General features: G+C 68.0%; 12 protein-coding genes across 12 annotated transcripts; 6 read left to right on the forward strand and 6 right to left on the reverse strand.

Annotated features, from left to right (window-relative positions):
• Positions 1-279: 279 nt before the first annotated feature.
• On the reverse strand, positions 280-896 carry RHOBADRAFT_44394 (uncharacterized protein; the record flags this gene model as incomplete). Its single annotated transcript, XM_018414403.1, has 5 exons — positions 280-322; positions 407-443; positions 539-591; positions 725-798; positions 885-896. The coding sequence occupies 5 exons, from the start codon at positions 894-896 to the stop codon at positions 280-282; spliced, it is 219 nt and encodes a 72-aa protein (XP_018270922.1).
• A 754-nt stretch (positions 897-1,650) lies between these two features.
• On the forward strand, positions 1,651-3,268 carry RHOBADRAFT_15433 (uncharacterized protein; the record flags this gene model as incomplete). The annotated part of the gene is made up of 9 exons (XM_018412261.1): positions 1,651-1,897; positions 1,993-2,158; positions 2,244-2,317; positions 2,390-2,394; positions 2,581-2,677; positions 2,764-2,789; positions 2,905-2,926; positions 2,987-3,052; positions 3,138-3,268. 9 exons carry the CDS (start codon positions 1,651-1,653, stop codon positions 3,266-3,268), a joined length of 834 nt encoding a protein of 277 aa, XP_018270923.1.
• A 460-nt stretch (positions 3,269-3,728) lies between these two features.
• Positions 3,729-5,226, forward strand: RHOBADRAFT_36830 (uncharacterized protein; the record flags this gene model as incomplete). The annotated part of the gene is made up of 5 exons (XM_018413389.1): positions 3,729-3,905; positions 3,983-4,357; positions 4,430-4,695; positions 4,848-5,019; positions 5,109-5,226. 5 exons carry the CDS (start codon positions 3,729-3,731, stop codon positions 5,187-5,189), a joined length of 1,071 nt encoding a protein of 356 aa, XP_018270924.1. The 3' UTR covers positions 5,190-5,226.
• Positions 5,227-5,281: 55 nt separating this feature from the next.
• RHOBADRAFT_44397 (uncharacterized protein) lies at positions 5,282-6,019 on the reverse strand (the record flags this gene model as incomplete). The annotated part of the gene is made up of 4 exons (XM_018414404.1): positions 5,282-5,348; positions 5,468-5,566; positions 5,643-5,760; positions 5,842-6,019. The coding sequence occupies 4 exons, from the start codon at positions 6,017-6,019 to the stop codon at positions 5,282-5,284; spliced, it is 462 nt and encodes a 153-aa protein (XP_018270925.1).
• Positions 6,020-8,010: 1,991 nt separating this feature from the next.
• On the forward strand, positions 8,011-9,968 carry RHOBADRAFT_15136 (uncharacterized protein; the record flags this gene model as incomplete). The annotated part of the gene is made up of 7 exons (XM_018412241.1): positions 8,011-8,188; positions 8,269-8,434; positions 8,504-8,768; positions 8,871-9,060; positions 9,134-9,407; positions 9,489-9,698; positions 9,788-9,968. The coding sequence occupies 7 exons, from the start codon at positions 8,011-8,013 to the stop codon at positions 9,966-9,968; spliced, it is 1,464 nt and encodes a 487-aa protein (XP_018270926.1).
• A 74-nt stretch (positions 9,969-10,042) lies between these two features.
• On the reverse strand, positions 10,043-12,416 carry RHOBADRAFT_53809 (uncharacterized protein; the record flags this gene model as incomplete). The annotated part of the gene is made up of 6 exons (XM_018417013.1): positions 10,043-10,684; positions 10,769-11,407; positions 11,491-11,658; positions 11,745-11,828; positions 11,908-12,109; positions 12,189-12,416. The coding sequence occupies 6 exons, from the start codon at positions 12,414-12,416 to the stop codon at positions 10,074-10,076; spliced, it is 1,932 nt and encodes a 643-aa protein (XP_018270927.1). The 3' UTR covers positions 10,043-10,073.
• A 205-nt stretch (positions 12,417-12,621) lies between these two features.
• Positions 12,622-13,256, reverse strand: RHOBADRAFT_65092 (uncharacterized protein). Its single transcript, XM_018418645.1, has 4 exons — positions 13,232-13,256; positions 12,910-13,103; positions 12,805-12,824; positions 12,622-12,700 (listed from the first exon to the last, which is right to left on the reverse strand). Exons 1-4 carry the CDS (start codon positions 13,244-13,246, stop codon positions 12,675-12,677), a joined length of 255 nt encoding a protein of 84 aa, XP_018270928.1. The 5' UTR covers positions 13,247-13,256; the 3' UTR covers positions 12,622-12,674.
• A 668-nt stretch (positions 13,257-13,924) lies between these two features.
• Positions 13,925-16,150, forward strand: RHOBADRAFT_53810 (uncharacterized protein; the record flags this gene model as incomplete). Its single annotated transcript, XM_018417014.1, has 4 exons — positions 13,925-14,683; positions 14,766-15,494; positions 15,580-15,889; positions 15,985-16,150. The coding sequence occupies 4 exons, from the start codon at positions 13,925-13,927 to the stop codon at positions 16,089-16,091; spliced, it is 1,905 nt and encodes a 634-aa protein (XP_018270929.1). The 3' UTR covers positions 16,092-16,150.
• Positions 16,151-16,467: 317 nt separating this feature from the next.
• On the forward strand, positions 16,468-18,124 carry RHOBADRAFT_53811 (uncharacterized protein). The gene is made up of 4 exons (XM_018417015.1): positions 16,468-16,875; positions 16,943-17,018; positions 17,092-17,698; positions 17,766-18,124. The coding sequence occupies exons 1-4, from the start codon at positions 16,496-16,498 to the stop codon at positions 18,017-18,019; spliced, it is 1,317 nt and encodes a 438-aa protein (XP_018270930.1). The 5' UTR covers positions 16,468-16,495; the 3' UTR covers positions 18,020-18,124.
• Positions 18,125-18,317: 193 nt separating this feature from the next.
• RHOBADRAFT_53812 (uncharacterized protein) lies at positions 18,318-20,010 on the forward strand (the record flags this gene model as incomplete). Its single annotated transcript, XM_018417016.1, has 7 exons — positions 18,318-18,419; positions 18,490-18,710; positions 18,997-19,204; positions 19,280-19,312; positions 19,377-19,436; positions 19,498-19,692; positions 19,798-20,010. The coding sequence occupies 7 exons, from the start codon at positions 18,318-18,320 to the stop codon at positions 20,008-20,010; spliced, it is 1,032 nt and encodes a 343-aa protein (XP_018270931.1).
• Positions 20,011-20,149: 139 nt separating this feature from the next.
• On the reverse strand, positions 20,150-22,683 carry RHOBADRAFT_66497 (uncharacterized protein). Its single transcript, XM_018418986.1, has 10 exons — positions 22,510-22,683; positions 22,312-22,406; positions 21,935-22,220; positions 21,504-21,871; positions 21,413-21,425; positions 21,156-21,331; positions 20,963-21,087; positions 20,691-20,887; positions 20,489-20,510; positions 20,150-20,427 (listed from the first exon to the last, which is right to left on the reverse strand). The coding sequence occupies exons 1-10, from the start codon at positions 22,607-22,609 to the stop codon at positions 20,226-20,228; spliced, it is 1,584 nt and encodes a 527-aa protein (XP_018270932.1). The 5' UTR covers positions 22,610-22,683; the 3' UTR covers positions 20,150-20,225.
• Positions 22,684-22,957: 274 nt separating this feature from the next.
• Positions 22,958-24,844, reverse strand: RHOBADRAFT_53814 (uncharacterized protein; the record flags this gene model as incomplete). Its single annotated transcript, XM_018417017.1, has 5 exons — positions 22,958-23,074; positions 23,172-23,524; positions 23,590-23,783; positions 23,861-23,976; positions 24,051-24,844. 5 exons carry the CDS (start codon positions 24,842-24,844, stop codon positions 23,014-23,016), a joined length of 1,518 nt encoding a protein of 505 aa, XP_018270933.1. The 3' UTR covers positions 22,958-23,013.
• Between the last annotated feature and the right edge of the window lie 182 nt (positions 24,845-25,026).

Genomic DNA, 25,026 nt, shown 5'->3' on the forward strand with positions numbered 1-25,026 from the left:
CTCGCTGCGCGCAGGGCAGGCGGTAAAGCACGGCGGCCTCCTCTCTCGCCTCTCGGACCCCCTTTCCCCCCCTCTTCTCCCTGTTGTACCTGCACCGCAATCTACACGTCGTCGTTCCGCTCTCTCTTCTCTCTCTCCCGAGTGAGCACGCGACCGGCGAGGCGAGAGAGCGACCTCGAAATGCACAGACTGAAAGAGAGGTACAACAAAGTTCACGCTCGAAACCGCCGCCCGCCGCCTCTTTCGCTCGGCCCCTCGTCCACCAACGCGCAAGGCGACTTAGCGGTTCCGCTGGAAGGCCGACGATCGACCCATGAAGACGCTGCGTCGTCGGCGTCGTCGTGCGAGGAGCGTCAGTCGCGAGGGCACTCGAGAGACGAGGGAAAGAGGGGAAGGGTTGACGCACACCGAGAAGTCCATGGCCCACTCGCCGAGCTCGAGGTCTGCGTGAGAGACAGGGTCAACTTGCGTGCGTGGCAAGAGAGAGAGAGAGAGAGAGAGAGAGCGGGAGGGAGGGAGAGAGGGAGTGTGGACGCACAGCTCGACGCGAGGGCTCGCAGGTCGCGGTTCTTGATCTTGGCGAGCGCAGGTCTGTGCGACGGGTGGTTGGCGTTCGGCGGCAGAGGAAAGGAAGGAGGTGGGCAGGGTAGAGAGGAGGAGGAGGGTCAGCGGACGAGCCCCGAGAGGCGCGAGGGGGAGAGGAGAGAAGGGGAGCCGGACTCACGCGAGCCCGGTCGAGCGCTTGATGCCGGCGAGCACCATGGCAATGAGGACGGCGTCGAGGGCATAGTGCGTGAGCTGAGTTGAGCGAGGATGAAGGGGGACGAGGAGGAGGAGAGGGTCAGGACAACGACGAACGAGGGGAGGACAGCGGCGGGACGCACCCGGCCGAACATGGGCTGCTGCTGAGGAGCTTGAGCAGGCCCGATCTGGCGTACGAGGAGAGAGACGAGGTACCACGAGGCTCGCTCATCGTCGCCCGATGAGGCGGCGGCTTCTCCCCCTCTCGCTCTTCTCCCACCCGCTCGGCAATCTCGGTGAGTCGCACAGTCTACTCACAGGTGCGCTCGAGGCCACCCGAGCCAACACTGACCGCTGCCGCGCCACTCCCCGTCTCCCTCCCCCTCGCCTCCCCCACTCGGTCGGACTCGCCATCTCTCGCTCGCTCGCTCGCAGGCCAAGATGCACTTGTCCGCCGCCCTCGTCGCCACTGCCGCCCTCTCGGCCCTCTCGACCAACGCCCTCCCCGTCGACTCGCCCTTCGGCACCCAGGCCCAACTCGCCTTTGCCGCTCCTTCCCCTCCTTCTGCGCCCTCGCGCCTCGCCCCGGCCTCGCTCCCGACCGACGCCCTCGTTCAAGCACTCCGCCAGGTCCCCGCCGAGTACGTCGACCAGCTCGAGGCCCACATCGCGTCCCTCCCCGAGCGCCGCAAGGTCCGCCTCGCCGACGGCGCCGAGGCCCTCGACCTCTCCGAGGGCGAGAAGGCCCTCCTGTTCCTCGCCGGCCAGCGCTTCATCGACGTCACCGACGAGCACCTCGCGACCACGGCCGCCTCGGTCGCCGACAAGGGCGCCGCGCCGTTCCCCAAGTCGCTGTCGCACTCGGCAAAGGCCCTGTCGCACGTCTTTGCCAAGCTCGACAAGCGCCGCATGCGCGACTTCCTCGAGTCGTTCACCGGGTTCCGCACGCGCTACTACCGCAGCGACACGGGCAAGCAGTCGCAGCAGTTCCTCCTCGGCCAGGTGCGCCAGGTCGCCGCGAGCGACAAGTCGCTCGGCATCACCGTCCGCGAGTTTGCCCACCCGTGGGGCCAGAACTCGATCATTGCCCGCATCGAGCCGGCGCACGACGCCAAGAACCAGAGCGAGGCCGTCGTCATCCTCGGCGCCCACCAGGGTCCGTCCTCGTCTCCCTCTTCTCGTTCTCCCCCTCATCTCGTCGCCCTCGCCTCCTCGACTAGGCCCCTCACTGACAGTCCCGCACACGCGCAGACTCGACCAACCTCCTCCCGTTCCTGTCGGCCCCGGGCGCCGACGACGACGCGTCGGGCACGACCTCGAGCCTGAGCGCCTTTACCGCCCTCGTCGAGAGCGGCTTCCGCCCGAGCCACGCCCCGGTCGAGTTCCACTGGTACAGCGCCGAGGAGGGCGGTCTCCTGTGCGTCCCTCTGTCCTCGCGTCCTCTGTAACTGCGCCATGAGTGCGCGCAGATACTGACGAGATGGTGCTCGCGGATGGCGCAGCGGGAGCCAGGCGGTCGCGCAGGACTACGCCAAGCGCGGCGTCAAGGTCAGGAGCATGCTCCAGATGGACATGAGTGCGTTCAGCTCTCTCTCGGCCTGCGCGACGCTCGACCTCGCACTGACTCGTCCTCTTCCTTCTCGCCCAGCTGCTGTTCGTCCCTCTTCATCCCCTCTCTTCCACTTGGCTTTGCCCATCGATGTTCGACTCTCGCGCTCGGCCATCACGCCCGGCCTGCTCTACCTCTCGCCACGCCAATCCCGATCCTCCCTTCGCAAGGTCGACTTTTCCTTTCGAGCACGGCGAGCCTGACCTCGCCTCGCCTCCCCACCCTCGCAGTACGTCAAGCCTGGTACGAGCCCGACGATCGGCATCATCCAGGACTTTGTCGACCCGGCCTTCACCGAGTACCTCACTCGCGTCGTCGACGAGTACGGTCCGTCCTGCTCCCTCTCCTTTTCCCTCCCGCCCTCGCTCGAGAGCCTTGGTCGAGCAGTGAATTGACGCACCGAGCACCTGCAGCCGAGATCCCGGCCGTCAAGACCCAGGTGAGCCCGCTCGTCCATCCTGTCCGACTGTCCTCGAGGGGACGTGCGCACGGCCCTCGAGAGCTGTTCGCGCATGTCTGCGACCGTGGCTGACTCCTTTTCGTCTTGCGCGCAGTGCGGCTACGCCTGCAGTGACCGTGCGTGGTGCTCGTCTCATTTCTCACGTGGCGCACCCTGACCTCCTCGCACGCTCGCAGACGCCTCGTGGAGCAAGGTCGGCGCGCCATCCGCCTTCACCATCGAATCGACGTTCGAGGACTCGGGTGCGTCGCCTTTCTCTCTCTCGCCGTTCTCGTTCCTGCCCGAGCCACGAGGCTCACAAGCCGCCCGCCCCTCTCTCGCCCGCAGACAAGAACATCCACTCGTCGCGCGACACGATCGACCAGGACGGCTACTCGCTCGACCACGTCAAGCAGTTTGCGCGCGTCGCCATTGCGCTCGCCGTCGAGCTCGGCGGCGGCGCGTCGGTCGTCGCTTGAGCGCCGGACGCAGCCTCGTCGTCCTCGCGCTCTCGGGTCCTCCCTTCTCGCGCACTGCCTCGTACTTTCCGCCTCTCCTCTCTCTATCGACTATAGTGCAATCGCAAAGCCTCTCAAACATCGCGCGGGCTACCAGTGAATTAGAGAGCCCGCTCTCGGTCTTCATCAGCTGGCCGACTTTGACGAGCTCCCCAGGCGGCGGCACCGACTGTGAGAGGCCGCTCTTGACATGAGCGCGCCCCGATAGCTTTGCAGCAGCCACAGGAGGCGCCAGCAAGCTCGCCCGGGGCGGTGGACGGCGGGCAGTCGCAGCGAGCCGACTCGGGCGAGCCGTTTCGAGTCCTCGGCTTCTTATCCACTACCAGCTGCTGCCTCGACAAGCGCGCATTCTGCTGCACTTGCACCGCTTGCTCGACCTCATACGCCCCCGATCTCAGCTCGCCAGCCCCTCGCCGCACCCATGCCCCTCTTCCCCCGCTCGCCATCTCGCGGCTCCATCCCGCTCCTCAACTCGGCCTGCCCGTGGGCGTCGAGTGCGAAGGACCTCCGCGCGCTGTGGGAGTGCCCGTACACGAGCGCGGTGACGACTCGCACGACCACGCTCAACGGCTTTCCGGACGACTCGACCCGGCACCAGGTGCGCCCCGACTCTCTCCTCCTCGTCCCCCTCCTCGAGTTGCGCAGCGAGAGCTGACCGAAACGTACCTTCCACAGGTCGCCTTCTTCGGTCCCGACGCCCAGTCGTCGGCCAACTCGTACGGCTACTCGCCGCACCCGCTGTCGACCTACCTGTCGTGGCTCCGCCCGCTCGTCAAGGGCGCTTCTCCGGCGCAGCGCACCAAGAAGCAGCTCGTCGTCAGCATCACGGGCACGCCGGCCGAGACGCGCGAGATGCTCGTCGCGCTGCAGGCGTTCGCCGACGAGCACGGCGTGACGCTCGCTGCGGAGTACAACGCTAGCTGCCCGAACATCAAGGGCCACCCGCCGCCGGCCTACTTCGAGAAGGACCTCGCCGAGTACCTCGAGATCCTCGCCGAGCACGCGAGCCCGAGCCTCAAGGTCGGCGTCAAACTGCCGCCGTACACTTACGTGCGCCCTCGTCTCTCCTTTCCTCGCCCTCGTCCGTACGATCTGACGCGCTCTCTCTCGCACAACTCGCAGGACGAGCAGTTCATGGCCGTCATTCGCGCCCTGTCGTCCGTTCGCTCGCCGCCCTCGTCGTCCGCCAACGAGCACCCGATCTCCTTCCTCACGACGACCAACACGCTCGGCCAGGGCCTCGTCTTTACGCCCCAGATCGTCGACCCGCCGCTCCCGGGCTCGGGTGCGCAGAGCCAGGCGATGAAGGACGCCGCGCTCGAGGTGCATGCGCTCCCTGGAGGGTGGGGCGGACTCGCAGGCGCCGCCATCCACCAGACCTCGCTCGGGTGCGTCTCTCTCTCTCTCTCTCTCTCTCTCTCTCTCTCTCTCTCTCTCTCTCTCTCTCTCTCTCTCTCTCTCTCTCTCTCTCTCTCTCTCTCTCTCTCTCTCTCTCTCTCTCTCAGCGTACCCTCACTGACCGTGTCGACGAGCCTCGCAGCAACATCTACCGCCTGTCGCTCCTCCTGCGCGGCTCAGCTCCGGCGGGCGGTCCCTCGCCGCTCGGCGCCCCGACTGACCCGCGCCTCGCGTCGATCACGCTCATCGGCGTCGGCGGCGCGAGCGACGCAGCGGGCGTCGAGCGATTCAGGCTCGCTGGCGCAGACGCTGTCGTGCGTCGCCCTCGTTCCTCTCCCTCTCTCCCTCTCTCTCTCTCTCGCGCGCTTGACGGGACCTGACGAGCTCTTTTCGTGCGACGCAGGCGTGTGCAACGGCGCTCGGGAGGGAGGGCGTGAGCGTGTTTGAGAGGATGAGCGGTGAGGTGACGGCGGCCAAGCTGTAGCTCGCGGCGTATCTGCACGTCGTCGCTCTCTTTCCTCTCTCGTGCGCTCGACGACGTCTCGAGAGATGCAGAAAGGTCTTCGTTGCACAGCTTCAGCCCAGGTAGTTCCACACAAAGAAGTGGAGGATCAGAGAGCCGAAGAGGAAGTCGCCGAACGCTCTGCGAGAGGTGCGAGAGAAGGCGAGGTCAGTGACAGGGCGAGGGGGTCGGCTGCTCCTCAAGTCGAGCGCCACCAGCCTGCTCGAGACCCGGTCGTCTCACAGAGGAGGAGGACGTACCGTTCGGGCGAGAGCGAGGGAAACGTCGACGTGTTGGCCGGGTTGCTCTGGATCCGGAGCGCGCCGAGGAGGACGAACTGGCCGACCGCCGCCGCAAAGCTGCGTCGCGCGTACTCAGTGTCAGTTTAGGTCGATGCGCAGACGCCGAGAGGGGAAGGGAGAGACTGGAGCGCACCCGCCGATGAAGGCGTTGAAGGGAAAGTTGGTGACGGCGAAGCAGTAGACGAACTGGAAGACGCCGGTGAGGACGAGGAAGAGCATGGAGCAGTCGATGAGCTTGAGCTTTGGTGGGGCTGCAGGGGGTAGAGCGAGGTCAGTGTGGGGTCGGCGCTGCGAGGAGGACGAGGTGGAGGAGGCGAGGCGAGTGGACGCACTCTGCTCGCGGTAGTTGTCCCACAGGGTCGAGACTGCGCCGACGAGGCCCTGCGACTGCTCGCGCGCCTTGCCCTTGACGGTGCTGGCGAGAGCGGCGGCGGGCGAGGTGTCGAGCGGTGCATCGGTGGTGGAAGGGGTCGGGGCGGGCGGGCGAGCGGCGACGCGGCGGGACGGCATGCTGGGCTAACGATGAACGGGTCGGGCTGGACTGAAAGGTGCTCGAGGGAGAGCGGCAGGTCGAAACTGATGAGAGGGTGCGTGGACGAGGACGGTCGAATGACGCTCGTCGTCGCGGCCTCTGGAAGTTCAGTGCGGTACTGCAGCTGAGTCTGAGTACTGTACGACGCCTGATCGCCCGACCAGAACCACGCTCGAGAGCGGTGTCGCTGTGCTGATCGCTCGACCCGGCAGCCGCTCCTCCTTCATCTGCATCCACACCACGACCATGGCAAGCCTCGCCCTTGAGCTGCGCTGCAGAGCTCTGGACTGACCTCATCGCCGCCCACAGTCTCGTCACCGCGCCGTCAAGAACCTCGATCTCGCTGGTGAGCTCTCTCGCTCCCCGCTCCGGCCGAACCTCGCTCACCACCGTCTCCCTCGATACGCAGACGAGCTCGACGACAACTACGACGATGGCGACGACTACCTTCGTACGTCCACGCTCGCCCCCTCTTCACACGGCGAACAAGCTGACCCTCGTCCGCCTCGAGCAGAAGACATGACGTCGGAACAGCAAGGTGAGCAGCGTCGAGGCTGCCCCCAGCAGCTCCGAGACTGACTGTCGACACCTGCAGCACAAATGGCCGACGCGTTCGCCCAGGTCCAGAGCGTCCTCGGCACCGACACGGCCATCGCCGAGTCTACCATCCGCGACGCCTTGTGGGACAGCTACTTTGACGTCGACGGCACCATCGCGCACTTGCTCGGTGCGTCCACGCAGCTCTCTTCCTCCTCACGAATGCAGTGCTCACTCTCTCGGTATCCGCAGACGAGCAGCACAAGAAGGAGGCGCGGCGAAAGAAGGAGGAAGGTGAGAACGCGCTCTCGTCCTCGACTGGGTCTGCGTCTGCTGGAGGGTCGGGCAGTCGTGTCGGGTCGTCGAGTGTGGGCGAGCAGGAGGCGGCGGCGGCACCCCCAACCGCGTCACTCGCGTCCCTTTCCCTCGACCCACCCTCGTCCACCGCTCCTCCTCCTCCGCCCGCCCCGAAGAACAAGCTCGCCGCCAAGATGGCCGCCAACCGCGCCGCCAAGGCCGCCGTCTCTGCCCCTCCTGCCCCGTCCTCGACACCCGCACCCTCGTCCGCCCCGCCCGCCGAGAAGAAGCTCTCGAAGCTGCAGCAGAAGATGCTGTCGGCCCGCTCGGCGCGCGCGCAGCCCGGCGCCCCCACACCGCCTCCTGTCGCCGATGCGCCCGCCGTCGTCGAGGAGCAGCCCGAGCCGATGTCGGTCGACGAGCCCGCGAGCGCGCTCTTCGGCGCCTCGCCCGCGCTCGTCGCCGCCCCGTCGTCCTTCGCCTCGGCGCTCGCGCCCGCATCGTCGTCGGCTCTCGGCGCAGACGCAGGTGCCGTCCCGCTCGCACGCCGCCTCGCGACGACCATCTCGGTCACGGGCGGCGTCGCGCCGACGCAGGTGGGTGCGTTCGGGCCGAGCCCCGACGACAAGGTGCTCGAGGCGCGGCGGGGCACGGCGCTCGGCGGGACGGGCGCTGCGGCCAAGGTGCCGGTGCGGCGATGAGGCGGCGTCGGCGTGAGAGGGCGGCGCCCTGGGTCGGGCGCGAGGCGAGGCGAGGAGGCATCAGCACGGTTAGCCGTCCTCGACGCTCGATGTACAAGGTACTGACGCCGTCCGTCTCTCCCTCTTCTTCTCCTCCTCCTCCCGCCTGCGCATGCTCAATCTCGCCCTCTCCCTTCCCCCCTTTCCTCCTCCCCTCGTCGACCCGCCGTCCCCTCCCTCTCGCAGAAGCTCGCCTCGCCAAGCAGGCCCGCAAGGCGGCCTCGACCACCGCCAGCAACCCGCCATCTCGACCCATGACGCCGTCGGGCAGCGCCGGCGCGTCGCCGGTCAAGGTCTCGCTCAAGAAGGGCGGCACAACGTCGGCGGCGGCGGCGGCGGGCGGCAAGGCGCCGGCGGCGGGCCCGGTGAGCGCGTTGCGGGGCGACATGGAGGCGATGGGGCTCGTCGATGGGGCATCGGGGCCGTTGGCGCGCGAGCGGGAGGAGGCTGAGCGGAGGAAGCAGGTCGAGGAGCAGGCGGTGCCGGCCGTCAGCATCACCAAGGCCAAGATCCTCGAGGAGGTCAAGGCCAAGGAGGCGGACCAGAAGCCCGTCCTGTCGCTCGTCGTCGTCGGTGCGTCCCTGTCTCTCTCTCTCTCTCGTCGTCCTCGTCGAGCGCTCGGACCCACCCTGACGACGGACGACGTCTCGCAGGTCACGTCGACGCGGGCAAGTCGACGCTCATGGGCCGGGTCCTGCACGAGCTCGGCGAGACGAGCGACAAGGAGATCTTCAACTACCAGCGCCAGAGCGAGAAGATCGGCAAGGGCAGCTTCGCCTACGCGTGGACGTTCGACGCCATGGAGGAGGAACGCGAGCGGTGCGTCCCCTCCCTCTCATCCTCTCCTTCCCCTCCCTGTGACCTTGCCTGACGTAGCTTCCACTGCAGAGGCGTCACCATCGACGTCGCCATCGACTCGTTCGAGACGACCCGCCGCCGGTTCACGCTCATCGACGCGCCCGGCCACCGCGACTTTATCCCCAACATGATCTCGGGCGCCGCTCAAGCCGACGCCGCCGTACTCGTCGTCGACGGCTCGAACGGCGGGTTCGAGAAGGGCTTCGAGGGAGGAGGGCAGACGCGCGAGCACGCCGTCCTCGTTCGGAGCTTGGGCGTCCAGCAGCTCATCGTCGCCGTCAACAAGCTCGACACGGTGCGTCCGACTGATCCTCCTATCCTCGCTCGTCGAGCCTGCCACGCGCGGGCGCTCGAGCTCGTAGAAGTTGTCGAGCACTGACACCGCTTTGTCCCGCAGGTCGGCTGGTCGCAGAAGCGGTTCGAGGCCATTCGCGAGTCGCTGCAGCCCTTCCTCACCCAAACGGGCTTCAACCCGGCCAAGGTCGCCTACGTCCCTGTCAGCGCCATGTCGGGCGAGAACCTGACGCGCCGCACGAGCGAGGTGCTCGAGTCGTGGTTTGAGGGTCGGTCGCTCGTCGAGGAGCTCGGTGCGTCCCCTGCTCTCGCCCCTTCTCTACGCCCAGTCTCGTGTACGTGACCTGACCTCGAGCATGCGCACAGACTCGCTCGACGTCCCTCAACGCGCCCTCGAGGCCCCGCTCCGCATTCCCGTCTCGAACGTCTTCAAGGGCCAGTCGGCGACCGCGTCGGGCCTCGCCATCTCGGGCCGCATTGAGAGCGGCATCGTCCAGGTCGGCGAGAAGCTCGCGGCGCTCCCTGGCGACGAGACGGGCGTCGTGCGCGCGCTCGAGGTCGAGGGCGAGCTCGTGCCGTACGCGCTCGCCGGCTCGAACGTGACGGTCTACCTCTCGGCCATCGAGGCGAATCAGCTCAGGTGCGTCTCCTCTCTCTTCTTGCCGAGCTCCCCGAGGTGCGACACGACCTGACGACGCCCCTTTTGACGACCTCCTCGCAGCGTCGGCTCGGTCCTGTGCCCGCCCTCTCAACCAGTGCCCGTCGCGTCGTCGTTCCTCGCGCAAATCATCGTGTTCGAGCCGCAGTACCCGATCACGGCCGGCTACGCCGTCGAGCTGTTCCACCACAGCCGCGACATCCCGGCGACCATCGTCGCGCTCGAGGCCCTCCTCGACAAGACGACTGGCCAGGTCACGCGGTCCAACCCTCGGTCCGTCTCTCTCGCTCTTTCTCTCTCGTCTCTGTCTGTGCGCTCTCGAAGAAGCGAAGCACTGACTCGTCGGCGTCGTCGTCGCGCAGCATGCTCACGAAGAACACGTCGGCGCGGATCCGGGTCCAGCTGCGACAAGCCGCGAGCGCAGGCCGCACGAGCGGGATCCCGCTCGAGCCGTTCTCGGTCAACAAGAGCATGGGCAGGGTCCTGTTCCGCCGAGGAGGAGAGACGGTCGCTGCCGGGATCGTGCTCGAGGTTCTGCAATGAGACCGGCTCGGCCGACCGTCCCAAACTCGAGAGCTGTCCTTTCCTCTCCTCGCCTTGTGAGATAACGAACTTGTACGAGAGAGCAAGAACTGCATTGCGCTCCGTCTACGCTCGTCCACCGAGTCCTTCCTCGTCGTCGGCCTCGTCCACCTCGCCCTTGAGCTCGCTGTCCATCCTCTCGGCGTCCTGTGCGCCCTGGTCGACCTCGACCCTGACGAGGACCGGCACCGCAGCCGCCATGAGGGCCGCGATGAGGATGAACCCGTGTCGGATCTCGCCTGTCGCCGTCGTGACGGTCGCGACGAGGAGCGGGCCGAGGAAGCTCGAGCTCTTGTCCGTGATCGAGTACAGGGCAAAGTAGGCTGACGCACGTGCGGGCGGGATGATTTGGGCGTACAGGGCGCGCGCGAACGACTGGAAGGCGCCAAAGAGGAACCCAAAGACGACGGCGAGGAGGTACATCTGGCGAGCCGTGCGCAGGGCGACGAGGCCGTACAGCGGGACGCCGAGCGACAGGACGACGAGGGCGACGAGGATGCGGTGCGTCGAGAGGTGCAGGTGGGCGAGGGCGGTGTGCGACTGGAGGAACGGGCACACGAGGGCGCCGATGAGGCCCGAGAGAGGCGTGAGGATGGCGACGTAGATGAGCGACGACGTCGCGAGGCCGAGTGACGTCTTGGCGAACAGGACCGCGGTCGACGTGATGGTCGCAAAGGCTGCGAGATGCAGAGAGAGTCGTCAGTCTCGCGTCGAGAGAAAGACGGGAAGGGCAAGGGCAAGAAAGAGTCTGAGTGACGCACCGTCGCTCAGAAGGAACCACGCCGCGAGGAACTTGAACGCCTGCGGCAGCCTCCTCCACTCGCGCAGCATGTCGACGAGGCCGCTCCACCCGTTCCTGACCGCCCCTGCCCACGAGCGCGCTTTGACCCCTCGTCCTCCTCCCGCGCTCCTCCTCGCCGACGACCCGCCGCCCTCCCGCTCGCCGTCGCCGCCACCCCCTCCCTCGAGCGGCCGCAGCCACGCCGCAGCCGGCACGCTCCCGACGAGCCACCACGCGCCGCTAACGGCGACGGCGACCCGGAGGGGCCACGTGCCCGGGCCTCCTCCCCCGCCCGCCGAGCCCGACAGCGCCTTGACGACGGGCAGGAGCGCGACGAGGACGGCGATACCCGCCGCGTAGCCTGCGGCGATCGCGCGCGCCGAGAGCGCCGCCGTCGCTCGGCCGCGCGCGGCGGCGTAGGCGTCCGAGGCCCGTGCGAGCGACTGGGACGAGCCGAGGAGGGCGTCGTCGTCGTCCTCGTCAGGCTCGGGGACACTCGACAAGGGAGAGGGAGGTCTGGCGTGTGGAGAGGTGGTGCGCGAGAGGAACGAGTGCTGGGCGGCGTCGAGGGCGCCTTGAGCGAGGAGGACGGCCGGATCGAGGCGGCCGAGGTCGGGAACTGCGCGAGGCGCGCCACGTCCCCATCAGGACGACTGCTCTCTCGCAAGAGTACGTCGAGAAGGAGAGAAGCGCCGGACGCACGGTACGAGTTGAGGCACACGATCGACGCGCCGAACGAGACGTTGGCGATGAGCGCGAGGAGGGCCGCGGTGGGCCACAGGCTCGAGCCGGACGGGACGGCGAGGAAGAAGATGCAGGCGAGGGAGCCGACGAGGGCAAAGAGGGACAAGAGGCGGTGGCGGATGTAGGCTGCGCGAGCGGGAGGGAGGAAAGGGGTCCGAGGGTCAGGAGCTTGGCCGGGCGCGCGAGAGAGAGTAGGGAACGGTGGGACGCACGGTCGTCGGCGAGTCGGCCCATCGAGATGACCGTGAGTGCTTGAGCGGCGACTGACGCCGAGTACGTCAAGAGCGCGACCGAGGCTGCGAGGAGAAGCGACAGGACCACGACTCGAGGGGTCAGTACGGCCCTCTCTCGACGTGGCGAGCGCTCCAGACGCACCCGTATCGACCCAGACCCCGAGAACACTCACCGCGCACCGCGCCTGGTCCCCCTCGGCCGCGCCCTCGCCTGCCCCTCCTCCCGCACCAAGTCCCGACGGCGGACAGCCTGCGACAAAGTCCGGCGCGAGCCGCCCGTTCTCGCGGGCGTACGTCTCGAGCACGACAGGGAGGAAGAGGGTGCCGGCGACGATGACAAAGACCTGTTTTGCGCGAGAGCTGGGTCAGCGGCATTCACGGAGAGGGAGTCGAGGGGGGGCGAAAGAGAGAGAGGGAGCGCACCTCGCTCGCGACCGAGTAGGCAAAGAAGCCACGCCTGAGCCTCCTGACCTCGCTCGCGGCGGGTTCGAGGCGGCGCACGGCCGGCCGGGGCAAGAGCGACGCCGCCTCGTCGTCGTCGGCGTGGTCGAGCCTGGGCGAGGACGGCGCGGCGAGCGCGAGCGGGAGGGCGGGCGCAGCGGGTGCGAGGCCGACTTGTAGCTCGTAGCGGGCTGCAGCGAGGGTGCTCATGCCATGGGTAGCGCCGAGCGGGGACGCGTCGTGGGAGAGCGAGGCGGAGATGAGGAGCCGAGGTGGGGGACACAGCGCAGCAGCTGCAGGGCACCGCCTGCTGGCAAAGAGCTCTCGTGGGACCCAGCTATCCTCTAGACGAACGAGCACCGCCCGCTCTCTCGTGGCTCTCTCGCTCGCTCGCACCCAGCTCGTCGCTCGAGGTCCCGCAAGTCATGACCGCGCTGTTACAAAACACCCAGCAAGTCGCCGAGCATTCTAGTACTGCCAGACGTTCTTGAGGACTGCGTGCGAGGGCGAGGGGGCAAAGGCGAGGTCAGGGACGGTTGCGGCGAGGGCGGGTCGAGAGCGATGGCTCGAGGGTGAGGGGAGCGGGCCGAGGACGCACGGCCGTCGTTGGTCGCGAGCCTGTAGCGAGGGGAGCAAAGTGTCAGTGAACAACGTCGCGCAAGGGGGCCAGGGGACAAGGAGAGAGAGGGAGAACGGGGCGCACCTGTTGAGCGAGTCGTCGGCGTCGCCAGTCTCGCGAACCGAGCCGCAGAAGGCGTAGGTGAGGTTCGAGCCCGTCATCTTGCCCGACTCGTCGACCTCGGCAACGTTGATCTGGACCGAGGCGTGGTCCTTGGCGATGATGAGGCGGTTGGTCGCGCTGCACTTGCGCGGGACGTAGAGGTCGACGACTTGGCCCTGCGGGTGCGCGAGACTGAGGTCAGCACGTTGCCTTTCATCTGCAACCTGCAGCTCGACCAGGTTGTGCAGGTAGATGCATGGCTGGCCGAGCAGGTCGGAGGACGAGAGAGAGCGGGCGGGCTCACCTGGTCGTTCTGCATGGTGACTGCGCTGTGATCGAGGGAGGGGGGCACAAGGTCAGCTCGCCGTCCTGAGAAGAATGAGAGTGCGCACTGGTAGTCCCCCCTCCTGTCCCTCTGTCCTCGTGGCCCCCCAAGCCCGCAGACGAGCTGCTCGTGCTGGTCCTCCGAGGCGTCCACTCCCCCTCGAGGCTCCCTGTGCCGCGCGCTCCGACGTGCGCGCCGTTCGAGCGAGGGCTGGCGCAGTGTGCATGTGCGCAGTTGGGCGCAGGTAGTGCAGGTGGGCGAGTGCGGGTGCGAGGTGCCGGGGGGGACGACTTTTGCCGGGCGACGACGAGGCGCACGAGGGTGGGAGTTTGGGGAGGGTCGAGGGTCGAGTTCGGGTGTGTGGTCGGTGTAGGGGGTGCAGCTCACGGAGTGGTGCAACGGACGCGGTTGTACGAGGAGAGAAGCGAGAACGAGGCCGTCTCGCAGGCCGACCAGAGCACGGCTCCATCCTCGTCCACCTCGCCTCCTCCACAGCTTTACCCACCCGCTGGGGCACCCTGGTCGCGCCCTAGCTGCCTTGCACCGACTACTCGCCACCCGCACAAACTCGAACGGCCTCACCACCTCGTGTCGTCGTCGCGTTCACCTTCCCCCCACCTCCCTCTCCTCCCCTGCTCCTCCTCGTCCTCTCCCCTCGTCCCGCCCCCGCCCATGGTCGCGCCCATGGACCCGCCCCTGTCGGCACCAGACGGCACCGCTGCCTACCTCGAGGCCGTCCAGGCCCGCCAAGCCCGGTTCCGCCCCTCTCGCGCCGCCCTGTCGCCCTCGGCCCGCTACTCGTTCGAGCCCGCGTTCAACATCCCGCTCGCCCAGGTCCACGCCCACGCCTTTGCCGCACCGCCGTGCTCGTCCCACCTCTACACCGGCGGCTCGGACGGCTTTGTCCGCCGCTACGCCCTCCACTCGACCTTGAACGGCACCCCGGCCGCACCCAACCTCACGTCCAAGCCCGGCGGCCACGAGCGCCCGCCCGGCACCGACCTGCGCCAGCCCGTCCTGTGCGGCTACTGGGAGAACGAGGAGCCGGGCGACTGGGCCGACGACCTCGCTCCACCCGCTCCCGCATCCTCGTCCTCGCCGTCGTCGGCCGCGCTCGAGCCCGTCCAGGCCGCCCACGCCCAGGCCAAGCTCCGGTGGGGCCCCAAGAGCGCCGCCCTCGGTCCGCAGAGCGCCGTCTACAGCCTCGCCGTGCAGCGCGACGAGCTGTGGGGCCTGAGCGGCACGGCGCGCGGCAGCATCAACCTGTGGACCGTCCGCCACGACGAGGGCCAGATCCGCCACGTCTTTCGCCCCGACGCCGGCGGCTCATCGTCGCCGTCGGGTCACTCGCCAAAGGCCGCCGTGTCGGTCCTGAGCCTCGACAGCGCCGAGACGACCTTTCTCAGCGGCGCCTGGGACGGCCGCATCCTCGTGCGTCCCTCTCCCTCTCTTTCTGTTTCTCTCTCTCTCGTGCGCACCTCGAGACTGACTCGTCGCGCCTACCGCCCCGCAGCACTGGGACCTCGACACGGGCACCTCGACGCGCGCCTTCCTCGGCCACGCTGCCCAGGTGAGCTCGCTCGCGCGCCGCCCGACGCACGCGCCCGTCCCGCTCGACCTCGGTCGGCGTGCGCGAGCGAGCGACGGCGACGACGTCGACATGGGCGAGGGCGACGAGGACGAGCGGCGCGAGGACGCGCCCGGACGCGTCAGGGCGGACGAGGAGGCGGCGGCGGCGGCAGCGGCGGCGGTCGACGACGGCGGTGAGGGCACAGGTGCGAGAGGTGGAGCGGGCACGAGGAGCCGGCGGGCGTCGACGAGGGCGGCGGCGGCGGCCAAGAAGGACGACGCGGCCGCGGCGGCACCACCACCGTCTGCGGCCGTCGCCGAGGACGACGCCGACGCCGATGCAGACGCCGATGCCGACGGCGAGATCGACGACTCGGTCCTCACCAACACGTCGCCGCGTGCTGCGCTCCCCTCGCTCGTGCCGGACTACGCCAAGCCCGACCGGATCCCGCTCGTCGGGTCCTCGTCCTCGTCCTCGGACGGCGTCGACGGCGACATGGGCGGCGCGACGAGCGACGACGTGTTTGTCAGCACGGGTCTCGACGGCACGGTGCTGCTGTGGGACCGCAGGGTCGCCGAGGGCGAGGGCGTCGTGCGGCGGTGGGACGGGTACGAGGCGCCGGCGGGCGAGAGGGGCAAGATGGAGGGCGCGAGCGGCGGCAGGTGTACCTCGGTGCGTCGGTCGTCCTCTCTCTCGTCTTCTCGAGGCTCTCTCAAAGGGCCTGAGCTCACGTCGTCCAGGCGCGTCCCGTCCGCAGGCCTGCTGGTCGCCGTCGGGCTCGCACCTGTACGTCGCCCGCCGCGCGCCGTCGATCCAGGTGTACGACCTGCGCCAGTCGGCTCCGCTCTCGACCCTCGCGCTCCCGCCGTCGACGGGCCCCGTGAGCGCCGTCGCGGCGCTCCCGAACGGGCAGCACGTCGTGAGCGCGAGCTGGGACTGCGTGCGGCTGTGGGACGTCGAGCGCGCCATGCGCGCTGCGGCGGCGGGCGGCGCGGACGGCGCGGCCATGCCCAAGGGGGCGACGGTCGTTCCGGCGGGGCACTACGGCGGGACCGTGAGCGCCATGCGTGCGTCCTGCGACCCCTTCCTCCTCCCTCGCGGCGTCCCCTTCCCTCCCTCCCTCGATCGCTCGATCACTGACTCGCCTCTCTCTCTCGTGCAGACATCGATCCTGCATGCCGGTGGATGTTCACGACGTCGGGGAACCGAGGGTGGGACGGCACGTCGACCGAGAGCTTGAGCATCAGCGAGATCCGCGTGCAGCTGTAGACTCAGATCTCTCGTCGAGGCGCAGCGTGCCCCTTTGCAGTGCAGCTCTCTCGAGTGGTTGCGCACGTTCGAGAGTACGATCGAGAGTCGTTCGCTGATCCCAAGCCTCGCAAAGTGACAGCGAAGCCGACCCGCCCGTCCAAGTGTGCGTTCGGCCGTCGGCCGTGCCGCTCTCGCTCTTCACACGACGCCGCGCTGCCTCTCTTGCGCACGCGGGCACCAGCACTCGCTCCAGCCAGGCCACACTACACGGCACAGCGACTTCGGCGCACCGCTCGTCGCCCTCACGCCCCTCTCCCCCGACTCGCCCGTCCGTCCTCATCAGACCCTTCCACCCTCTCGCGACCCGCCCTCGCCACCTGATCCCCCCGCCGTGCACCGCCCAACGGGCAGCCAGGCGCCGCATGCCCAACTTGACCGTCGACGACCAGGACAGCCGCGTCCTGTACGCCGGCCCGTGGTCCCACTTTCGCGGCCTCCCCGGCGACAAGTACAACGCGTCCGACTGGCTCGGCGGCACCTTCTCGTCGTGCGGCACTGGGGAAGGGACGGGCAGCGGCAGCGGGAGCACCGGCGGGAGCAAGAAGAGCGGTGGGCCAGGGTGCGAGCTGAGGGTGAGCTTCGAAGGGACGAGCGCGGCCTTGTTCGGCGACACGAACGGCAAGCACGGCCAGTTCAGCTGCCGGTTGCTCGACGAGCGAGGACAGCCAGAGGGCCTGTGGGGGTGGTACGACGGCGGCAGCAGGTGGTGGTGGCCGTACCAGCACAACGCCGTCCTGTGCAGGTGCGCCCGCTCTCCCTCTCTCTCGTCCCTCCCTGCCGGCCCGTCACTGACTCTACAGCCACCGCAGCGTCTCGAGCTTGCCCTACGGGGAACACACGCTCGTCCTCGACGTTCAGCCGGACCAAGTCGCCGACGGCATCGCCGTGCGTCCCTTCTCTTTCCCCTCGAGCGACCCGCACGAGGCCCTCCCTGACGCCTCCTTCCCTCCTCGCGCAGTTCGACTACATTACGAGCACTGACGACGTGCCAGAAGGAACCGCGACGTTGTGGAGCAGCGACTTTAACGACGCCGTGCCGCCCTCGGCCTACCGCAACACGACCGCGCTGCCTTTCCTCCCCGTCAACACGGCCTCGTTCGCCCCTGCGCCCTCGTCGACCTCGCCTTCTTCCTCCTCGGGCGTCAACAAGCTCGCCGTCGGCCTCGGTGCCGGCCTCGGCGGCTTCTTCGCCATCCTATCGCTCGTCGCGCTCGGCATCTTCTTCGTGCACCGCAAGCGGCGGCAACTGCGCTCGCGAGCGTCGCACCGCCACGAGGCCCTCGGCAGCTACGACGCCGACTCGACGTGGTACCCGGAGCCGGCGAGCGAGGCGGGTCAGCTCGGCGGCCTCTCGCCGGCTTCGGCGAGAGGGGCAGACGGCGAGGGCACGGGCCGCGAGCCGGGGCACCAGGCGCCGACGATGACGGGCGCGCGCGTGAGCTACGCCGACTCGCCTCCGAGCCCGCGCGGCTACGAGTCGTCGCCGGCGAGTGGGACTGGGTACGAGGCTTGGACGCCCGAGGGCACGTCCGGCCCTGCGACGTTCGACTCGAGGACACCTTTCGGTGCGCCACCTTCTCTCTCTCCCTCTCTCCTCCACGTGAGCCTGACTGACTCCTTCCTCTCCTACAGTCTATCCCGCTCTCGGCGCCCCTCCTTACGGCTACGACCAACCGGCCGCCTACCCTCCTCTCGGCCCTCCCTCTTCTTCCGCCGCCCCTCTCCTCGCCCCAGTACCCGTCGTCACTGCGCCAGTACCTCACAGCGTCCGACGCTCGTCGGCGGTGCCGTCGGGCTACTCGTCGCGCAACTCGCGCGTGTCGACCGTCATGGACCTCCCGCCAGATGCGCCTCTCGAGGACCCGCAGTCGTTCGCCGAGCGATAGCGACTCGCGCCACTGTACCACTCGAGACTCGCGAGCAGCAGCAGACACTTTCAGTTATCACAGTCCGTCGCCGTCGCCGTGCAAGGACACTTTCATCGTCTCGTGCCGGCGGTCCGAGCGGCAGAGCAAGAGAGACTCGAACGCGCTTCTCGCTCGTCCGTCCGGCTCGAACGGCTCACGCTCGCGCCGCTCGGGTTGCTCTTGAGCGTCTCTTGCCGACGGCGCGGACGTTCCGGTCCGCCGCTCTTTCGCTTTACCCTCTGTCTGCAGCCCTCTCGCGGTCGCACGCTCGCGCAGCATGTCGCGCAAAGCTCTCCACGTTCAGCCAGTCTTCGTCTCGGGCACCCCCGGCGTCCAAGTCTTCCGCTTCCAGCAGACGCAGGCTCGGCTCCCGCAGACGGTGAGCTCCTCGCCCTCGCCTCTTCCTCCTCGCCGCTCGACGTCTGACCTCAATCTCTCTCTCTGCGCAGGCCTCGCACTCGATCGGCAAGGCGGCCCACGCCGGCGGCGTCAACAAGCGCGCCCTCGCGGCCGGCCTCATCACGCTCGCCGACATGAGTCTCGTCGCAGGCGGGTACGAGCTCGGGCGGCACATCGAGCGCAAGAAGGAGCTCGAGCGGCTCGCGTACCCGCACGGGCTGTCGACGAGGCAGGGGGCGGTGTACGCGCGGGCGGCGCAGGCGGGCGGACGGTGAGCGCAAGTTGGCGCACGGTCCTCTTCTCCTGGCACTCTCCTCCTCGCCTCTCTTTGTACTCCTCCCTTTGTCCTGCAACCTTGTGGTTCTGCTCGCGTCGAGTTCTCTGCGTTGAGGCTCGTCGCATCCGTGCGAACCGCAGGGGAAACGCTCAGCCGTCCGTCTTTGTCCGCGTCCGCGGACTCTCCGGCACCTGCTGTCCGAGCCCGCGCATCGTCCGCTGTCCAGCTCTCTTCCCTGCTCTCCCATTGCCTGCAGAATGTCACCCCGCCTCGACGACAGCAGCCGCCGCTACCTCGACCGCCTCGACGCACGGACCGCGCTTCGCCACGTCAACAACGCTGTGCGCGAGACCGGGCTCGCAGGCCGGCGAGCGGGTGACATTGCTCGGCGCGAGCTTGAGCATGGCTGGCAGGCGGTCGACCGCAAGATGGACGACTCGACGCTGCTGGGCTCAGGCGCAGGTGGCTCGCCATTCGCGTTCACCGAGGTGCGTCGGCGACTCTCCCTCCTTCGTCCTCCTGTGCAAGATCGCCGACTCGACTGACTTTCCTCTCGCACGCAGTGGGACGGCCTGAAGTGGGCGGCGGGCAACGCAGTGAGTGGCGCGCTCGCACGCTCGGACCCTGCCTCGTGGCTGACCTTCCATGAACCGCACGCAGGCCCGGTCGGCGCAGCGCGAGGCCAGCCTCGTCCGTGCGCAGCTTCGGCATCTCCCGCAGGTGCGTCCGACTCGGCTTTTGTCGCTCATGAAGCGCGGACTGACCTTCACCGCCACCACAGCTCGTCTCGGGCGCACCCTCCTCGTCCACCGCCAACCTCGAGCGAGGCGTGCAGCTGCACGGCAGTTTCGCGAGGCGCTACCTCGGCTATGCGGCCAAGGACGGATACGAAGCGCTGCGCCAGGCCGAGATGGCCGGGCGGTACGCTTTCGAGGTCGGCGCGAGGAGGCTGCTCGCGAGCGGCCAGCCCGAGAAGGTACGTCCGCGCTCCCCTCATTCCTCTCTCGTCCTCTTTCCCGTCGTCCTCGTCGTTCTCGTGGTCTCGCGTCACGAATTGACGACCCTCTTTGACCGCTCGCAGCGCCAGGTCTTCAAGTCGCGCTCGCCGGCCGACCCGCTCACAAACCTCGCCGACCAGCAGGAGCGCGAGCGCCACGTCTCGCAGGGTCTCCTCGCATCTGCAGGTGTCGCAGCAGACGTCGGGCTCGGCTACGCGCTCGAGAAGGCCGTGCGGCGGCGCGAGGGGAGGTCGAGAGCAGCGGCGGCACGGGGCGGCGGACCGAGCGGGCTTTGAGGCTCGTCGAGCAGCGCCGACGACAGACACCACTTGTCGTCTCGCAATGAAGCCTCTCGTTCGCCTCTGTCGCGTCCGGAAAGAGCGCAAGCGAAATTCCTTCTCACGAGCGACCTTCTCAAGTTGCGGTGGCGGCGAGAAAGGGTCTGAAACGATCACAATGCAGCTCCAGAAGACGTCTATACGCGCGCAGAGAGGGAAGGAGAGGGATAGCTCTAGTCGTCGACAGCCGTCTCGGGGCCCTCATTGATGGCCTGCAGCTTGAAGTGCTCGCGCAGGTCGGCGCGCGTCTCGCCCGGCAAGTTGGCGCTCTGCGACCGGCTGTTCTTGCGCTGGCGGACCTCGGTGAGGCGAGCAGCCTGGAAGACCTTGGGCCAGCTGACGGCGACGGCGCTCGAGGAGAACGTCTGGTCGATGCTGCGAGCGAGGCCAGAGTCAGTCGGTGAAGGAGGGAAGATTGAGAGAGGGGCCGACGCACTCCTCGAGGGACTTGCCCATGACTGTGTGTCAGAGTCTACGAGTCAGTACGCGCTCAAGGAAGAGGAAGGAAGGCAGGAAGGAAGAGAGGAGGCGCTGAAGGAGGAAGAGGACGAGAAAGAGGGGCCGAGCGTGGTAGCGAGGAAGGAAGATGTAGAGGGGCGGAAAGAGACAGGTGACGATGGAGAGAGAGATGAACTGACCCTCGAACATGAAGGCGAAGCCAAAGACGACGCCGATCGCCGTGCAGGTACCGTAGAAGGCGTAGCAGGCCCAGCTCGACGACTCGAGGAACGCCGGACCCGATGCCGCGACGGCAAAGTTAATTAGCTGATTCGCTCCTTGCCCAGTACTCGTTGCTGCTGCGCGCGTCCGAGTAGGCTGTATCTCGGCGGCGTACCTGTCCGTCGAAGGAAGAAAAAGAGTTTCAGTCAGGCCTGACGACGGCGACGAGCGCAAGAGAGAGTGGACGCACAGCTTGGTCAAGATGCTCCACGAGCTCGTAAAGGACACGGCGAACAGCTCGATGAAGACGATGACGGCGTACTTGCCCGCCTGGCTCTTGTGCGGGACGCCGGTCGCGTAAAGGATGGCGAGCACCTGCTCGAGCCCAAGAGTCAGTCGGGCGACGACGACGACGGCGAGAGGACGAGAGAGAGACGACGCACATAGTGGCAGAAGGCCGTGCACGTTCCGCCGACGATCCAGATCTTGCGGCGGCCGACTCGGTCGATGTAAAAAGTGCCGGCGATCGTACAGGCGACGAGGACGAGGCCGGTGCAGCCCGACGCGATGAACGACGACGTGCTCGGGTCGAGGCCGGCCTGGTTGAAGAGTAGAGGGGCTGCGAGGAAGAGAGGGTCAGTGCGGGTTCGGCCGCCGTCCCTGGGCGAGTCTGAGGCGATTGAGCGAGGCGAGGGCGTACCGAAGAAGAGGACCTGTTGCTCGAGAGTACGAGAGTGTGTCAGAGACGAGGAGTCTGGAAAGGAAGGAAGTCGCGAGAGCACGAGACGCACAAAGTCGATGCCGCTCAACTGCTGGAACATGTTGAGCGCGAGGCCGAGGATCGTCCTGCCTCGCACGCCGGGTCGCCAAATGTCCATCAGCGACTCGAGCTGCGACTTGTGCGCCCCAGTACGCGTCGCCGGGATCTCGAGGAGCTCGCGCCGCTCGTCGGCGTGGTTCGGGGCGACGAGGTAGTCGATGACGTGCCGGGCCTCGTCGGTGCGGCCTTTTGACAGGAGCCACCGAGGCGAGTACGGGAGGAAGAGGGCGCCGACGGCGAGAACAGACGCCGTGACCGTCTGCAGGATGAACGGGACGCGCCAGCCGAACGAGTTGGGGATGTTCACGGTGCCGTACGAAACAAAGAAGCCTGCGGCGACTGTCGACGGCGAGAGAGCGAGTCAAGTAGACGTACGGGACGAGAGCGAGAGAGTAGACGCACCTGCGCCGGTGCAGAAGATCTGCTGAAGGAGGAGCATTTGCGACCTGAGGTGCCTCGGCGAGATCTCGGTCAAGTAGACGCCGAGGCACCCAAGGAAAAGACCCTCGCCGGTACCAGCGATGCAACGGCCGACGATGAGCATGGCGAGAGAAGCTGTCGCGGCTGCACTGACGGCGGAGCCGACGGCAAAGATGAGGGCGCCAAGGGCGATGCTGCGCTTGCGCGAGATTTTGTCGGCGACGTTGCCCGCGATCATGCCCGTGATAGCCGAGGGTAGAAGAATGACCTGGCGGGCGAGGAGAGTGTGAGCGACCGAGTGCGCTGTCGAGGAGGAGGCGGAAAAGGGAGGAGGAGCGACGAGGAGAAAGTGGACGTACGGCGACCGTGATACCGCGCACCGTCGGGGTAAGCTTGCCGAAGTCGTTCACGAAGGTTTCCATCTCGGTGATTGCGCCAATGCTGCCCGTGTCGACTGCAGAGAGGAGCGAGGTCAGCTGGCGGTGCTTTCGACTGCGGCCTCCGCACGCCTCGCTCGCCCCGCCCTGGCGCCCGACTGAGAGAAGGGATAGACTCACACCCGAATAGACCAGCAGCAAGAGAGGCGAGCATAGTGCAGCCGACCACGCGTACGGAGTGCTTCGAGGGGCGGTGAATCTTGGCGACGAGGGCGCTCATGGCCGTTGTGGAGATCGCGCGCTGAGCTGGGCGGGTAGCGACGCGGTGCAGCAGTCGGTGGCTAGCAGCAGCGGCTCGCCAGGCGGTGTGTGGGAGGAGACCGAGCTGCTTTTGTCGTCGCCGGCTGATGAGATTCGAGCTTCCCCAGAATTTGACCGAGCAAGGGGGAACGGCGCGCGGCTCGCTCGTCGCTGGCGCAACTCTGTGCACGCTCGTCGCAGGGACTCTCCCAGTTTAGCCACGCCATGACAGCGATCTACGACGACGGCCTCGTCGAGCCAAGCCGCTGACTCCTCGACTCGCCCTCGCTCTCGCACGCTCTCGCTCTCGCACTCTCTGCTGCCGCTGCACGACGACGACGTGCCGAACCAGGGTGGCATGGCAGGCTGCTACAGCTGTACCCATCACCGCTTTGGCCGCCCTGCCTTGCGCGACGCGCCCGAGATCTGGCTCTGCTTGGCGATCCTGCGCGACGACCGACAACGCGAGTCAGTGACGCCGTCCAGCCGCACGGCCTCGCCGGCTCCAGAGCAGGCGACAGAGAGACAAAGAGAGGACGGACCGGTTGACGCGCTCCCGCTCAGCCTCGAGCTTGTCGAGCTGGTCCAGACTGAGCCGCTCGACCCTCGGCCCGAAGCTCTGCGCCTCGTTCCACTCGCGCCAGACGCCCTCGAGCGGCTTGGCGCCTCGTCGAAGCCGGGTCGCCTCGTCGGCGTGGAACAGGCCGAGCTCGAGGCAGGCGCGCTTCGAGCGGTGCAGCTCCTCGTGCAGGGCGTGGGCGATGACGGGTGCGGCCGACGGCGACAGCGACAGGTCGCGCACGAGGGTGGCGGCAAAGAGCTCGGGCGTGAGGGGCGACGAGAGGTCCCACTCGACGCGGTCGGTGAGGTGCAGGGTGCCGAGCTGGATGTCGAGCTGCGAGAGGGACAAAGATTAGTCGGTTCAAGGACGCCGGTGAGATAGGAGGACGAGGGACGCACGTTGAGCACCACGCGTTGATCCCGCTCGACGTGCTCCTCCTCCTCCTCGGGCGAGCGCAACGGGAACTGGGCGACGAGCGTCTGCTCGTCGATCTGCGCCTGGATCTGTCGGGACACTTCTTGCAAGTGCGAGTGGTCGATGTCGAGGTCGTCGCAGAAGATGCGGGCGAACGCTTGAGGCGTGATGAGCTTCTCTGTTCGGCGGGAGAGACGAGGGAGAGAGGGTGAGCGGCGACTCGGGCGAGAACGAGAGGAGGGACAGGGGACGCACCGTGCACGTTCCAGACGAAGCAATCTCGGATCTTGAACGTGTCGACGTCGAGGTCGATCTGGACAGGGATAAAGACCCCAGGTGTTTCTGCCGCCTCGTCGAGCTGGTCCTCGGTACTGCTCGGGGTTCGAAGGCTCGTGAGCTTCGGCGCTCTCGAGCGCGCGCGAGAAAGAGAGAGCAGGGGACGCACCATGCCGTGTGCTTGGTGCCCTTTGTCGGCTGGACCTGGACGAGGTTGCCCGGCGGGAGCACGCCGAGGTAGCTCTTGCCGTCGCCCCACACCTCGGGCTTGCCGTCGACCTTGGCCGTCTGCTGCTGCCCGGGCCCGGGCGTCCCACCACCCGCCTGCTGCTCGGCGAGCGCGCCACGCTTGCGCGAGCCCGCCGGCGTCCCGCTCGCGCCGCGCTTGCGGGCGTCGGCCGCACCGGGCGCGTCCGAATCGAGGTCGAGGTCGTCGTCGAGGTTCTCGAGGTCGGCGTAGTTGACCGTGCTGCGGATGCGGCGCGTGCCCGGGGCGAGGATGGGCGTGTTGGCGCCCGTGCCGGCACTCGAGGTGGGCTCCTTGGCGGCGGCGTTGGACGACGAGGGCCCGGGCACGTTGGGCTGGACGAGGGTCGAGGTGCCGAGGCGCATGCGGGCGGGGAAAGTGGTGAACATGGCCTGCTTGCGCTCGTTGCCGTGGCCGGTGATGCGGGTCAAGGGCGGGACGGCGCCGGGTGCGAGGCTGAGGGGATGCCGCTGAGGAGGCGGAGGAGGGCCGAGGGGCGTGTTGGCGGCGGCGATGGCGGCATGGGCATGGGCCTTGCTGAGCGGGTTGAGGCCCGAGCGAGCGCGTATGGGTTGCGCAGGAGCCGTGTAGGGCTTTACGGGCTTGACCTGGCGGCCAGAGCGGGTCGAGCCGACGGCGGACGAGGTCGAGGCGAACGCGCCCGCCTGGGCCGGGTAGGTGGGCCCGTGGGCCTGCTGGTACGGGTGCTGCGACATGGCACGAGGCTGCTGGCGGTACAAGGGTCGAGTGCGGGGCGGTGAGGGGCCGTGTTTGGCGACGGCGAGCGCGAGATGAGGATGAGGGCGGAGGAGGGAGGGAGGACGAGGCTGGGAGGGCGACGCGGCGTGGTGCGGGCGGGCCAGAGGGCAGGTGCACGTTCCTGTGCTGCTGCTGAGCA

This window comes from Rhodotorula graminis (genome assembly GCF_001329695.1).
Source record: "Rhodotorula graminis WP1 unplaced genomic scaffold RHOBAscaffold_7, whole genome shotgun sequence".
In the NCBI taxonomy this organism is placed as follows: Eukaryota; Fungi; Basidiomycota; class Microbotryomycetes; order Sporidiobolales; family Sporidiobolaceae; genus Rhodotorula; species Rhodotorula graminis.